At 38.7% G+C, this 15,107-nt stretch overlaps 2 protein-coding genes and 1 long non-coding RNA gene across 5 annotated transcripts in view; 1 reads left to right on the plus strand and 2 right to left on the minus strand.

Moving 5' to 3' along the window:
* LOC116691485 (solute carrier family 45 member 4) overlaps positions 1 to 2,426 on the minus strand; it is an 11,388-nt gene extending 8,962 nt beyond the window's left edge. Inside the window, exons 1-3 of one of the 3 annotated variants that reach the window (XM_032519131.1) lie at positions 2,283 to 2,420; positions 591 to 1,242; positions 219 to 441 (exon numbers count right to left, since the gene is read on the minus strand). In XM_032519131.1, the coding sequence (XP_032375022.1) occupies positions 219 to 435 (217 nt within the window). In that variant the 5' untranslated portion in view covers positions 436 to 441; positions 591 to 1,242; positions 2,283 to 2,420. Of the gene's footprint in view, positions 1 to 218; positions 1,243 to 2,282 lie in introns of all 3 variants that reach the window. The other 2 variants (XM_032519130.1, XM_032519132.1) reach the window with 2 other exon arrangements.
* A 310-nt stretch (positions 2,427 to 2,736) lies between these two features.
* gpr20 (G protein-coupled receptor 20) lies at positions 2,737 to 9,502 on the minus strand. The gene is made up of 7 exons (XM_032519623.1): positions 9,128 to 9,502; positions 6,388 to 6,664; positions 6,002 to 6,268; positions 5,635 to 5,879; positions 5,327 to 5,411; positions 4,394 to 4,519; positions 2,737 to 4,206 (listed from the first exon to the last, which is right to left on the minus strand). The coding sequence occupies exons 2-7, from the start codon at positions 6,583 to 6,585 to the stop codon at positions 4,021 to 4,023; spliced, it is 1,107 nt and encodes a 368-aa protein (XP_032375514.1). The 5' UTR covers positions 6,586 to 6,664; positions 9,128 to 9,502; the 3' UTR covers positions 2,737 to 4,020.
* Positions 9,503 to 14,567: 5,065 nt separating this feature from the next.
* LOC116691470 (uncharacterized) lies at positions 14,568 to 14,895 on the plus strand. The gene is made up of 2 exons (XR_004332483.1): positions 14,568 to 14,690; positions 14,723 to 14,895. It is a non-coding gene; the product is annotated as an uncharacterized LOC116691470 (long non-coding RNA).
* Positions 14,896 to 15,107: the final 212 nt, after the last annotated feature.

The raw sequence follows: 15,107 nt of genomic DNA on the forward strand, positions 1-15,107 counted from the left end.
CTTAAAGGATGGATTTTTCCTAATTGTTTTAATTAAGGCATTAAGATCAATTTCCAAAAGATAATTTTTTTCATTCCTCTTTTTAATCAACTTTAGCATAGGTTCATAAACTTACGACCACTACTGTATCTATGACAGTGACATTATGAGAACATGTGTTCAAGCAATAGAGAGCAAGAGTGTGTCTGTCTCTATGTGAACATATTGTGTCTCCTTACCTATCTGCAGCAGCACTGGCGTCACCAGGGCTGTTTCCATTGCGTAGCAGAACTCGCGTCCAAACATCACTGCCCCGTGCATTACCCAGCGAAACATAGGGATCTGCATGCTTCTGCCCTCTTCCTCCATCTCCTTCTCACTCTCCTCTGCTTCTTCCTTGGGTTTCCTCCTTTCGGAATGGTCAGATGCCTCTCTTTCCTCTGCTTCTCCTCCCATTACAGTCTGGTAAAGGGTTTTTATTTTTCTGAATGGTTGGTATACCAATGTATAACACTTATTGCTACTATTTCCTATATGTAAGCAACACTGTACTGTGTTATTATATGCTAACAGAACATGTAATGTCCATTGTTTTCATAATGATCACTCACTCTGTAGGAGAAGCCAAAGCAGAAAGTTAATCAGAGACCATCTCTGCTGCAGCACCATCCAGGTTCAAAGCAAAATAATTGCAAATAATTGGGGAGGAGGAAGAAATCATCATTGTCGTCAATGTGTCCAAAAAACTGATGTGGTAAAAATACATTCCATGCATATTATCCTCTTGCCATCATGCTGATATGTGACCAGTTGCCAGTTGACCAGCTCAGGAGCTTAATGGGAGAGCAATGGTGTTCCTCTCTGTGGTTTGCAGATTAAAAATTCAAAAAAATCAGATAAGTTCTGTGTAGCTCCAGAGGTATGCAGAGGGGAGGAGCAAAAGAGGTGGAAAAGAGGGGTGGCAATATGTGTGTTGTGGGTTCCAGTAGCTGTGTTTGTGAGTAGGGTTAGAATAGGTCTGTGAATGTGTTTCCTGTGGCTGGTCAGTGTGTGTTGGTTGGTTGTGTGCATGTAGTATTTGGATTGTGTTTTTGTGTGGCCCTGCAGAGAAGTGTGTGTGTGTGTGTGTGTGTGTGTGTGTGTGTGTGTGTGTGTGTGTGTGTGTGTGTGTGTGTGTGTGTGCGTGCGTGCGTGTACTTCTTGGCAGGTCAAAGTTTAAAGCATGTGGAAGCGTGGCAAACACAGACTGAGTGGCACAGCAACCTGCAGAACAACAGACATCAGTAAAGCTAAAAAATATAATGCATCCAAGTGGTAGAAATGCCTTGGTGTTATCACTCCCTGTCTTAACTTATTATCTTTATTTGTGTTTATACTCTACAGATAAGAGTAACAAAGCACATTGGTCAAGGCCAAGCGCTAGAGGGCCCCCATGTGTAAAACATTTCCAGTGCAGTTTGGGTCCAATGATTGGAAATTTAAATGATGTTGGCTTAAGAAAAATGCTGCCCAGTACCAATGAAGTACACTGGCAATACAGTTAAACTCAATATATAACTGTGATATATTACACAACGTAACATGTTTATAGATGGAATAAACATCATATAACAGAATAAAGGAACAAAGGATGAAGCAATTTTGCCACACCTTAACTATCTGAGATTACTATAAAGGTTTTCATTCATGTAACGTTACTTCTCGAGTGTGTTAAACATCAGGTGTAACCGTAACCTTTAAACCACAAAACTGGCCGGCTATAAAGACATCAGAGGCATGAACAAAAGCCAAATGAACTAACAAACACTTATTACAACACCATAGCTTTTGCATAATTGGTTACAGGTAGGTTTGATTCGGGAGATATAGATCCCCACGTCTCTCTCGTCTTTCATAAATCACTTTAGTCTATCTTTGCACGGGGTCAGCTCTGCTAACGCTCAGTAACTGACCTACTAACTAAATTACGCTACCTGAGCTACCGACCTGCTCAGTCTAAAGTTATATCTATTTTAATAACGAGGCAATTTTAGTCATTTTAAGCGTGTGAGAATTATGGACATGGCGATAGATAAACATCTCCCTGGACACATTAATGTTAACTTTAATGTAAAGTTAACATAAATCTGTCCAGACCAGCATATGTCAATATCAGTAGTGATATTTGACTAGTTGTGGCTAACGTTACTAGCGAGCTAGGTTGGCTAATAAATTAGTTAGGCAGCTAACGTTAGAAATTTAACTTAAGACAGAGAAAAACAGGTAACGTTAACGGTATATTAAAGACAAATGATGTAACATACCTGAAATTTAACTTCGCTGAGGTAAAGTAAGATCAGTTTCACGTTATGACAATTTTCTATAACGTGACAGAAAAACTCTTGGTTTTGGTTAGCAATCTGGCTAACTGAGTGCCCATCTGGTTCAATACATTCATCAATCTCATTGGTTTCCACGGTTTCCACAGTAACAAAGCGAGGCGTGGTCTAAGCGGACGCAAATTACGTCATCGAGCTACAAAACTAACGGGGAACGGTTTACTTACAGTATTTCAAATATAAAATTAAGATTTATGAGACTGGTTTTACATTTGAATAACCAGGCAGAACATTTTGTAGCACCAGACAGAGGTGACTTAACTAAAATGTTATAAACTGTAGCCTACATTTTTGACTCATTAACTAACTTGATCCCATCAACATGAGACAAGGAAATAACTCCAAAGCACCAGATCAACACATAAGGCAAAGCCAAATATTTGACTCACTTGAACACACCTTTATTTCCCCTACAATTTCTTCAATTTACACAATATTTTATTTGTTCCTGCATAGAGAGGTTCATAGAGGGTTGAACAAATTGTTTACTTAGCAGTAGCCTACATGACATTAAACAATAATAAAAACAATAGTGTTTAGACTACAGCCCAAGCATTCACATTGTGTCTGCTTTCAGTCATCCAAGCAGTTTCCATAACATTTATTTTGGTCTCTTACTGTAATGGTCTTTGAAAGGTATTGCAATGTTGCCCTCTGCTGCACAAAAAGGGGTTCACATGCCCAAATATTTTCTTCCAGTGGATCTTCTGAAGTGATGGCCATGTAATGAGCAAAACACATATCACTATCCTTCCATGTTATCAGATACATGTGGAAAGTATTGGTAAATTTCCATCCTGTTCACAATTAACCAAACAGAACAGTAAGGAGTTAATCCAAGTTTGTTTGAAAGTGTATGTTTCACACGTTAAAGAAAAGGGTGTAATGGTCCCAGGGAGGTACCAGGGTGGTCATCAGTATCTTCTTTTGTAATACCAGCACTTATTTCCTGTCCAGTTCTAAAATTTCTTTATTACAGATGTCCTTTTGCAGTCCTCTCAGCCTGAGGATTTGTTTAGCAACAGTTAAGACTATCTCTGTTACCAAAAATGGGAACTTTTTCAGTTTAAAAAAATGAATTGTCTAAGGGCAATGTAACTTTTAAGGTAAAACATACACAATTAAAATGTGGACGATGTAGATTACGTCAAATATGTTTGTTTTTTAAATAAGACTTGGTATTTTGTCAGTTGTATGATGCGAGTAATAATTCATGTTTAGTCAGCGTCGTGTTCTCTTGTGTTGTTTGAATTTGGCAGCAACATGGTCTAGCAGAGAGGGAGTTGAAAAAAGTCACAGGTTCAAAGTCCAAAGTTCTGGAAAGGTTTTTTGCATGATAATAATGTTTAGTTGCAGACTACATTTGTCTCTTGTCAATAAATTCATTTAAGTAGTTTATACAAGTTTTTAGGTTGCTAAATCAGCTAAATTGGTTGGTCCTTATTGTTATTATTGTTATTATTTTTACTATTATTTGTATTATTATTATTATTGTTATTAATAACAACAGTATTGGCTGTTGATCCTGAGCAGTGCCATTGTACACTGATGCTGTTCTCACTGATCAGCATGTTAAAGAGTCCAGAAATATCAGACACCTTTCCCCCAGCGATGTTCCATCTGAGTAACTCAAAGTTTCTCTTTATCCCATGGGAAAGGGGATTTACATTGAGTGGTTCTTCCCCAGATTGTCTCTTTGCAATGAAGTGGGGATCTTGGTCATCATAATCATATTACCAGTGATGGCGTTCACTGTCCGCCCTGAGGCCTTGGAGCTGTGCTGCATGCTGATGATGTCGCCACTTGTCTGCTCGGGCTCAGCGCGGCGAAACATATTTCTCATGGTGGCCTGAGGGAAAAAAGGTCAGTAAATTATTCAGTGAATCAATAAGTAAAAAAGCAAATACATGAGTGATGGATAAACAAATCATGGCTGGATGGAGGGATGGATGGATAGATGGACAGGTGGCAGAGAGAAAGAATGTTGGGATGAATGGGATGAATAAAAGTGGGGAAGGAAAATTCTGCAGTCTTACCTGGAAGTTATTTGTAACAAAGCAGTAGACGACAGGATCCATGCAACTATTCAAACTGCTGAGAGTGACAGTCAAGTGGTATGCTATCACATGATGAGGCATGTCCGGGTGGAAGTACACCACCACCTGCAACACAACACGGCTATGAGATTACACGCAATCATGTCACGTTTAACCAAAACCATTTAAAGTAACCAACATTTCATTATCATTTACTCATCTTGATAACACAGTAGTTCCAACTTTAAAGTGCTAATATCATACTCATTTCCAGGTACATAATTGTATTTAGAGGATGTACCAGAATAGGTTTAAATGGTTTCATTTTCAAAAAACAGAATATTTTTGTCTTGCTGCACATTGCTGCAACTCCTCTTTTCCCCCTGTGTGTTGAGCTCTCTGTTTTAGATACAGAGTAAGGCATCTCACTTCTGTTTAACCTTTGTTAGGAGCTGCACATGCTCAGTAGCTAGGTAAGCACTGCTAGCCATTAAGAAGCAGAGTATGAGGACGTCCCTCGCGAGCATTGTAGTGTGTTACAAAGTGATGCATGTTCGTCACCAAAGTAAAGGCTAGACCACAATAGAGCTGTTTGGAGAAGTTTGTAATCAACGTTATCTGTTGGAGATTGTAACTCCCTTTGAGGTGGACTTTGAGCTTCTTCACTTAGTAAACATTTAACATGCACATAAAAGATATATAACACAGTAAAGGAAAGGGAAAAAGCCAAAAAGCATAATATGAGCTAAACCAAAGAATTTTCTCTTGGATTGGTTAATTTGAAAGGGGGAGAAAAAAATTATAATTTTATGTAACAAAAGTATAGTCTTTCTTATTCTTGTGACCCTTTGGGACCGCATGGAGTGTTTAAAGACTACAAAAAACATAATGATGAAACTTTAAAACAATGTGCCAGACCTGTCTCTCACTCACCTGTCTGATGTGGAAGGGTGTGAAGCAGACAGTGAAAATGATCAGCACCGTGGTCAGGAGCTGGACAGCCCTCCTTCTCCTCTCCCTGTAGAAATACAGGTAAAACCATCATCTGTAAGCCTCCAGTGCTTTCAATGATGCAGTGAGTCATTTTATCTCGGCCCTTTCGTTCTTATATCCACGGTACGGTCTTGTATTCAAAGCTTGGACACATAAAACACTGTCCTTTTTAAGTTAAAGTCCAGAAGTGTCAGAATATTCTTCCTTACTTGTGTCTCTGTATGTTGGTAACATAACATTGGTTAAACCTGCTCTGCTGCATCAGGCGGCGGTCGGCGAGTGCCCACATAATCCGCAAAGTGAAGACCATAATGATGATGAGGGGTAGAAAGAACTCAGTAATGGTAAGAAAGAGGAGCTTTGAGAGGCAGCAGCCTGGGTGTTGGAAAGCAGTAGAAAGGAAGGAGTAGGTGACCACGATGGCACACAGCCAGACGGAGACACACACACATTTGGCCACGTTGGAGTTCCTCCAACGACGGGAAGCTTCAACCTGCAAGGACAAAAGAAAATTTGTAGATTTAAGCCTTTTCTGGTTTTAAAGTCAGGATGAGCATGTGTCAAGTTTTGCCATGTCACTATCAATTCTGTTACCAAATTGCAGGCTAGACCTACCTGCACGATGGCGAGGTATCGGTCGACACATATGCAGGTCAGAAACAAGATGCTGCAGTACATGTTGACAAAGTAGCTGAAGATGTGCAGGTAGGAGCAGGTGAGACAAGCTCCTCCACTGTAATAGAGCAAGATACGAGTTGGCAGAGAGAGATTCACCAAGAGGTCTGTCACCGCCAAGTTGATAGTATAGATCACCGAGGTGGTCTTTTGCTTGGTGCGGAAACAGAAAACATAAAGTGCAACTGTGTTGAGCACCATGCCCACCTGTGGGAGAGCAGAGGAGAATCGGACAGTTTGTACAGACAAGTATATCTGAATATGAGTTTTAAAAGTTCTAAAACAATATTAACTTATACCATTAGGGCTTCTGAAAAAGTGCCTACCAAGAATATGAGAGAGTTTATGACCATCAGTGCAATCCAAAGACCGTAGAAGTCATTGTAGAGCCCCTCGTCTAAATGAGCCAGTCTTTGAAGATATGCTTCAATCCCACTTCTGTTACTTGGACTGCCTATTACAGGCAGGATGGGAAATGAAGTATTGATTAAAAGCCAGGACTCAGTGCTGTTGAAGTCCATCATAGTAGTGATGATGATGATGATAAAGCACGCAGGTGATGATGGTGAGGGTGATGAAGATGATCTGGAGTTGGTGCAGAAACTGTCAGACAAAAGCTGTGGTGATTGGTCTGAGGTGATTGTTTAAAGAGATAAACGTGGAGAAGAATAAGACAGACTAATGATAAAAAAGTTTAGTAGATGAAACCTTCACTGATGATCGTAAATAAACTGCAAAGTAGATGAAGGTGAAATAAAAGCTACAATAAGTACAATCGCTAATTATATGTGCAGATAGCAGTTAAAATGTAGATTATTTCAAAGGTGAACAATAAACTGAAAAAACAATTTTTATATGACGCACAGGAAAAATCCTGCTGTTATGGGACTATAAAATGAGACCCTCAAGTTTACTAATTAACCCTTTCCATATGGGGTTTTCAGCTGTGAGGAGAAAATTATGCAAATGTGAACTTGACTCTGCTAGACGTGAATATTTTAGACAGCAGAGGGCAGTCAGTGACCGTGCCACACGTACTGTATATTAACATGTGTGAGGAAGTCAGTTGTGACTAGACTATTTGTAACTAAAAGAGGCAAGAAAAGGTAAGGCAGGTGATTTTTGGAGTCTCTTGCACACTGGCTTTTTATAACAGTATGTGAGTATGAGTATGAGTTAAGGACTATGAAGCAGACGTAAAACGCTTATTGATAAAGTCAAACTCATTAGAAATAAACAGGAATTTTAAACGTAAACAACTGTCAAGTCACATGAGGTTAAACACCATATTTTCTAAGGAACATGAGTATCAACCCAAAATTGGCAGGCGGCTGGCATGCCACTGTATCTTTCCATGACATATGTAGTTTAATTGCTCGTGGGAGTCCCAGACTGGAGAGGTTTGTGTTGTGTATTCTCATAGCTCACAACTAATCTCTACCCGCGAATAATCATCGGGCTGATGAAAAATGTAGTCTATACAAGCTAATGAGAAAAACATGCTCAGCTGAGGGTGAGGATTGATGTGATTCATGTGTAAAAACACTGAAGGAAATAAATGGGTGTTTTCACAGTAACATCTCCTGATATTGTTAGTGTTTGTTAGTTCATCATCATAAGCAGTGCTAACGAGTGCTATGAGCGTTGCTGTGGGGAAATTGTGTGTTAAACCACTTAGGCTACTTAATGGTTTGCTATGTGACGTGTTGTCAAAGTTGGTCTTTGGAAAGATTGCAAACATATCCTAACCTAACCATCCAAAGCTAAATCACCCAGTGTGGTGGCCTGTGTGGTCAGATGAGTGCTCTGTAGCAAATGTTGTGCATCGGCATGTAAAGTGAAGTTGATCATTCGACCCAAACAATAGCCAGCAAAATGATACATGATAAAACAAAAAATGCAGATATCAAATAAAATGCTAATACCAACTGTTGAGATGGCTAAACTGTCATTAGAGGTACTAATTGAAAATTGAAAATAGATGAAATAGATGAAATACGTATGGGATGTGCCTCTGATTTGAGTCTGCACAGATAATGCATCACTGCTGCAATCCCATTGTTTTTCTTCCTTTTTCCAACATCAAAGATTGTGGTGATGTAATGACTGTAAAGTGATACTGAGAGGAGAACAGAGGGCCTAGAGGCAGATCACAAATAACACTGTCCAAATAAATTCCAGTAGCGTGGGAGTCTCATTTGTGTGTGTGTGTGTGTGTGTGTGTGTGTGTGTGTGTGTGTGTGTGTGTGTGTGTGTGAGTGAGTGAGTGAGAGATTGTGTGAAAGAGAGAAATATACAGAAAGAGAGAAAGACAGGATGGGATGGTGGAATGCAGATCTCACGCTGTCCTGGATCAAATTATAGCTTCACAGTAAGCCCCTCAAGGCAAATGGAACATTTCGGTTGCCGCTGTAACTCTAATTTTAGTGATTGTTACACTTGTACTTGCAGTAAAAGCCCACAGGGTCATTTCCCTGTAATATGTTGTTGTGTAAGGTAATGCAAATTTGTAATTGATTACAGTGACTGGTTACTTTTCTCAAAAGGAATAGAATTACTTTATCAATTACTGCACGTAAAAGTAAGTTAGTTACTTGGGAAAATAACTTTCGTGTCGCTTTTAAATATCTGCTTCAATTCTCTTATTGATGCTCATATAGCTTTCTCTGTCAAATTTGATCTATGATTGTACGTGTCAACACTATGATGAAAAGTAAGTAGTGAAGTCAATAAAACACATTTGACATACTCTTTGGCAAGTAAAAAGTTTACCAGTATTTCTCATCACTAACGTCCATATTTTCAGGAAAGCCAGCTTAAATTGCTTGAACTGTCGGTCATTGTGTGCTGATTGATTGATTCAGGTCATCAAAAACTATGCATCTAATATTCCATACACTGAATTTACTTGCAACAGGGACTTATGTAATATTGGCATTACAATTGTACTTGCATGTTTAGATTAGCCTGGTTTCCTCAAGAGACATAACTGAATTCTTTTTCCTGTCTTTTGCAAACAATAAACTGTATGTACACACAGTAGATCTACTTCTGAAGACAACTCACCTCTAGAAAAAGGAGAAACTAACCAGTGAACTCAGTAGACTAACTCTGGGACAAGTCAAATCTGTGTCTGGTGAAGCTGTCCTCATGCCCGTCAGTGTCCAACCAGGTGAAGCAGCATTATTTCCAAGTAGGGATGCGTCAACTCTCATTGACCTTTCTAATCTCGTATCATCTCTGAACATCCACGTAAGTCAGTCGCTTTTCTGTCTGGAGCAGGTTCAGCATTTCAGTTACAATATCACTTCCGTTGTGTCAATTGTCCTCTCAATCCTTCAGATGTGTTCATCTCTGTCATTTCTGTCACTTTGTCAGCCTGTCTGCTGTTACTCAGTGTATTAAGGATGCAACATCCTCAGATCTTTCTTCTATTGTTGTTCTTCTATTGTATTGTTGTACGTCTGAAACCTTTCAATGTGTCTTTTTTCTTTTTCTCTCCTTCCTTTCTCTCACTGTTAGCATCATTTCCAGGGCTCTCTCTCTCTCTCTCTCTCTCTCTCTCTCTCTCCCTTCAATGAATGTCTTTCTAATTCCCTCCCTTTCGCTCCAAATCTTCCCTCAGTTTGGTCTTCAGACAGGAAGTCTTAGCATGTGTTTACATTCTGCCGGGACACGCACATGCATGTCCATTTACAATATCCACACACACCAATATTAGAGCCCACATGCACAAATCTACACACACAAGATATCCTCAGACACACAATGTTTCAAGCACAGTTCATATATATATAAAATATGTGTGAAATATTGTGTCGGTCCATAGAGCCCTATTCCAAACCATCAAATGTTATGTAGAAAGCTTAGACTACTGTAAAACACAAAGGATGGAGGACATCTGTATGTCCCCTTACAAAAAATGCATACACTTTGGAACTAGACTTATGGTGTGTAACCATTGTGAAATAGCACTGAATGTGCAGTACATTGCATTTCAAGAGACATGAGAGTTAAAAACAGTCTAAAGCATTGTATAGCAGGTGGATAGAAACACCTTTCAGGTCAAGACAAACAAGTAAATAAAATCTTGTTAACCTCATTGTTATTGTTAATGTTAAACAGTGCAATTATATTGTCTATTCAGCAAATTGAATTACACCCATTTTGAAAACCCCCCAAAACTTGAGAGTGAAAACTAATGTTTTACACCACAAAAAAATTTGAAAATAACATTTAGCCTTAAAAACTCTAAAAATACAGTAGATGAAGAAAAGAAATCTTCAAATCATTTGGAAAAAACTGTCTGTTCAATCCCTTCATGAGTCTCTTCCTTTTGTGATATTTAAAAGAATATATTAGCTGTCAACCGTCTTTGTGTATGTATCTGTATTCCATGATAAATGTGATTTGGAATGAGTGACATATGGGAATGAACTGTAAGACAAAGACAGAAAACCCTTTGATTTGTGCTAGATAAAAAAAAACAAAAAAATTAATCACAAAAAGACATGTATCTGTACACCTGTATACCATATCCTGTTTCTACTAACGTTATCATTAAAAAAGTTTTTAAAAAAAAAGCTTTGTTATTGTGATACACCACCTGTTCCCTGTCATGATTTAAAGAAATGTCTTAAAAATAAACTCAAAAAACTAAATCTTGAACCTGAACATACCTTTTCATCTTATTTTGACGAGCTTGAACTACAAAACAAATCCAGCTTCACAAGTTGATTTGATGTTCTTTTTTTTCCCTCCTGACACTTGTTTTTACTAATCATTAAAAAAACAGAGTCAGACAATATCACCTTAATGAGGGTAATCACTTCTCTTAAGATGGTTACACCTTCCCTGACTGTATCAGGTAAAACGAGAGCTTGAGAATGAATATAAGATCAGAATTTAAAAAATAAAGGTATATGCTGCAATAAAGTTCAGGTAATTTGCGTTGTGGATGTTATACAATTTAAACAGAAGAAGTAACACAGACAGCGGATTGTGCCAGAAAATGTTTGTATTGTGTGGTTCTTTGTCAAACACGAGTAATTAATTACTGTATAGTAAATGTGCTAATTAACCAAAAAAACATCAGGGTAAAAGTCAGTTGTGTTGCCTTTCAACTGCTATATAGGACATATTGTATAATTGTTTTGTGTATCACCTAACTATATAAATTTAAAGACACAAACACCTGTCCAAAAGTTGTATTTAAAAGTAAGGCTCAGTCTGTCTCTAAATAATGTGTTCCTGGACCCACGGTCCATCCATCTTGCAGAATGAGACAGGTGTGTGTCTCCTGGTTTCCTGTCTAGAGAATCGTCATCTCTCACAGCTTGTCAGCGTTCCTCGGAAAGATCCGGAATAACGGATGTCAGGAGAATAGCCATGGATCACCCTGTTACTGGAGACGAGCACAAAGAGTAAGCGCAGAATGGGGACAAAAAGGAAAGAAGAGAGAGAGAGAGAGAGAGAAGGGAAGGTGTGAGAGAAAAAGCAAGGATAGACAAAGACAGAGTGAGGACAGTAAGTCTGTATGGATGTATAGGTGTTGGAATGACAGATGGATCATTACATGGCATATGTTTGTGTGTGCAGGGGGAGAGCGAGGTGCATACTTGTGTGACTCAGTCCAACCAGGGGAACTGGAAAGTATTGTTTATGTCAGGAACCTCTGAATATTGATGATAGACGAGAGATGACAAGGTTTATGTACTTTTTACTCCCCCTCGTCATCTCTCTCTCATGGTTTAGTTTTCAGCAATGAGAGGGGGATGAATAGAGGATTACAGCTGTCCTGAAGCGAAAGCTTACTTTTTGGCACTGGGAGCGGTTACAAGGACAGACGTGAGGAATTGATTGCTACTACAAATAATTGCACATATCCCTCTTGTTGAGATGCAAGCGGACAATCACATTACCTGTCCACCGTCTACTACTTTATGCTCCACAGAGTGAGACTTGGCCACCGAGGAAAAGGATTTTGGTGATTTTTACAGTGTGATGCAGTCTAGGGATTTGACCAATAAATCTTTCACCTCAGTATCGCACAGGTGGTCAGAATTTCCTGAACCTTGACAATAAACGGTTGTGTGCTTGTTTCCAGTGAGTCCTTACATGAGCACATGTCCCAGGACACGTCTCCTGTCACATCTACACTATAATCCCCACTGACGATTGTTTAACCAAATGTCACACTACACAAGAGAATTTACAAAAGCCTACAGAAACTCTGTGATTTGCCTTAGACCTGCTGTTTAATTCACTGTCAAGCTGACAAAAAACAGGTTCACAGTCCTGTCCTTACATTTCTGGATGACAAATCCACACACACACACACACACACACACGCACACGCGTTGTTTGGAATTGTTATGGCGCATAGAGCCATTTAAATTGTGATGTGTTGAATGTCTGTGGATGCAAGAGAATATGACCAGTACTGTAAATGTATACATCAAAACTGACAGTATTAATGTGACTACAGAAAAAATAAAATTATTTATGAGGATTACATATGAGTCATGATTTGGGATTAGGGTGAAGTGAGGTATTGTATGAAAGAAAAAGTGTATTCAAACATTGTTTTAGGATGGGAATGGCTTTGTTGGTTTGACTGGAGCACAAGGGACATACATTCCACAATTTTAATGGAGCAGTGAGAAGAGTCAAGATCTGGTGGTGTCAAACCGGTTAAGTGGCAAACACAGAATAAAAAGCATCAGTAAAGATTTGTAGAACTGAATCAATGCCTTAAGGTATTGAGCCGTGGTTTAATTTAGAGCCTCCAGCACAGGGTTTATGCATTTAAATAACAATAGTTATCGTTAAAGTAATGGCATAAAGATTAAAGAAGTGTTTTAGAGACCAGCTAACAAAACGCAGTACGTAAATAATAATAATAGTATTTAAAAAAAAATGTATGTAGGGCTTTTCAAAGTTGATTTACAAAGCAGAATAAAAGATCACAAAGAAAGAAAAAAAAAGTTAGGAGCCGGGATTGGGCTTGCAACAAGTCCCTATAGTTAGATCCAATTCATTGCATGGTGTAGTATTGGTGTAGTGGTCCAGTATCAACTGGAACTGACCACACGCAACCACACTGGGTTTGTACACATGAACAAAAATCAAGTCATCAAAAATCAAAACAATGGCACAAAAAAAACACTTAAAAACAAGACGTTATTTGAACACTGATTGTTTATTTTCTGACAAACACATTGTATTTAGACACATAATCGGACATCATTACTTGGCAGCAGTCCAATGAGATAGTAGCATGACAAAAAGCACAATAATTCAGTGATTTTGCATAGTACCTGTTTATTCTGATCTAAAACAAAAATCAATACACTAACAATGTTGCTGTGATTGGACATGTCCTGTGTTATTGTAATGTCACTCTTGTTAGCTGGCCTTTTCATAACTGACAAAGAAAACATTGATAAAAATTTGAGGCAATTTGAGAAAAGCAGATGACCAACACAAAAACAATTGCTAATAAAGCGGCAAGCTGCGATTCCAAGCTCAAACCTTGATTTCCACGTCCAGTTATTGTGCATTTAAAGCGTCCCCTAGTGGTCAATTAGAATGAGATTTGCAGTGTATGTGTGAGGTCATTGTGTAGACATTTCCTGGAAGGTCTGTGTTGATTGGACAAACAGTTAGTCATTTATAGCCTGCGCTATATCACCTGCAGGTGATCAATTTAAATGAAACTTTCAGGGCGTGGTTCAGGTGCTTATGAGGACATATCCTGAGAGATTTGGGATGATTGGACAATGAATATGTGATTTATAGTAAAATGTGTGTAATGCCACTCACCTATCTTGAACTTGTAGCACCTCCTAGTAACGCATGTATATAAAACTGTCTGGGTATATCTGGGGCACTTGATTGGCCTTACAGTTGCCGATTTGCGTTCATTTATGTCCAGAGCCACGCCCCTTTCAAAGTTCATTGGTCAATAACTTGTAAAGTAAATGAGATATGGACATGCTTTCAACAACTTGTAAGATTTTCAAGGAAGACCTTAATGGTCCTTGAGGCTTTTTTGTATAGCACATAAAGCTGTACCTGTGTGAGAAATTTCAAGTCAATCGGACTTACGGTGTGGGGGACGTGGCCTTACAAAGTTTGCCACCATGTGGCCGATTAGGTTCATATTTCTAAAGAAGCACATGCATTTTCACCATTTCCAGTTATTCCCCCAAGTTTCATGTTTCTAGCTCATTCCAGCTCACGGGAATTTGAGCCAGCGCGGCAGACAGCAAATAATAATAACTAAAACAGACAAACATACAAGGATTCTACCACTTTGCGGTTCAAGCCCTAAAAATAAAACTCATACACTAATAAAAATCCTACCAGCATACATTCATTTGTCCTAGTGATGTTCTATTTCATAGTCAAACCAGACAAATTAAGAGCCCATTGGCTTACAAAAAAAACACAGTGCAACATAAATCTTTATCACAACTTTTACAAAGGCACTTGAATCATGTTGTCAACTGGACAATTGATAACATCCAGCCACAGTCATTATAATGTCCATGCACACAGCAGAACCTTGCTGCTAAAACAAAGGTTTTCTGAAGTACCACACACAGTACCAACAGTGACCCAAACTGTCCGTCTGACGTTTTAAAAAAGCACTGGAAGAAAAATCCCCTGAGTGAAACGCTGCATGACGAAATCCCTTGAAATAGAAACGAAGCCTTCCTTCCTAGGCTGCAGTAGTGTTTTAAGATTTAACTTGTTTTCTACATTTTCAACTTTAAATATTTTCCTTGTAAGCTATTCTTACCTTTCCTAGCTTAAAGAAACATTTTTTTCAGAGGAAAGACATGACATTGCAGGAAGATACAACGGCCAAGGAGTCTAATGTAAACATGCTATGATCGAGATGTGATCAGTTCATCCTGACATGTAAAGTAAGTCTGTTTTCTGCACTGGCTTTGCTTTAGTGTTTGAAAGACAGATAAAAAGAGTGAGACAAAGTGGGAGAAAGAGGTTAGACATGTATGTATGTGTATGTGTGTGTGTG

This window comes from Etheostoma spectabile, chromosome 6 (assembly GCF_008692095.1).
Source record: "Etheostoma spectabile isolate EspeVRDwgs_2016 chromosome 6, UIUC_Espe_1.0, whole genome shotgun sequence".
NCBI lineage: Eukaryota > Metazoa > Chordata > Actinopteri > Perciformes > Percidae > Etheostoma > Etheostoma spectabile.

Coding starts and splice junctions, on each gene's coding strand:
- gpr20 (XM_032519623.1), bottom strand. CDS start 6,585: ATGATGGACTTCAACAGCACTGAGTCCTGGCTTTTAATCAATACTTCA. Junction 6,269..6,387: donor TAAACTCTCTCATATTCTTG/GTAGGCACTTTT, acceptor GCTCTCCCACAG/GTGGGCATGGTGCTCAACAC. Junction 5,880..6,001: donor GATACCTCGCCATCGTGCAG/GTAGGTCTAGCC, acceptor TTGTCCTTGCAG/GTTGAAGCTTCCCGTCGTTG.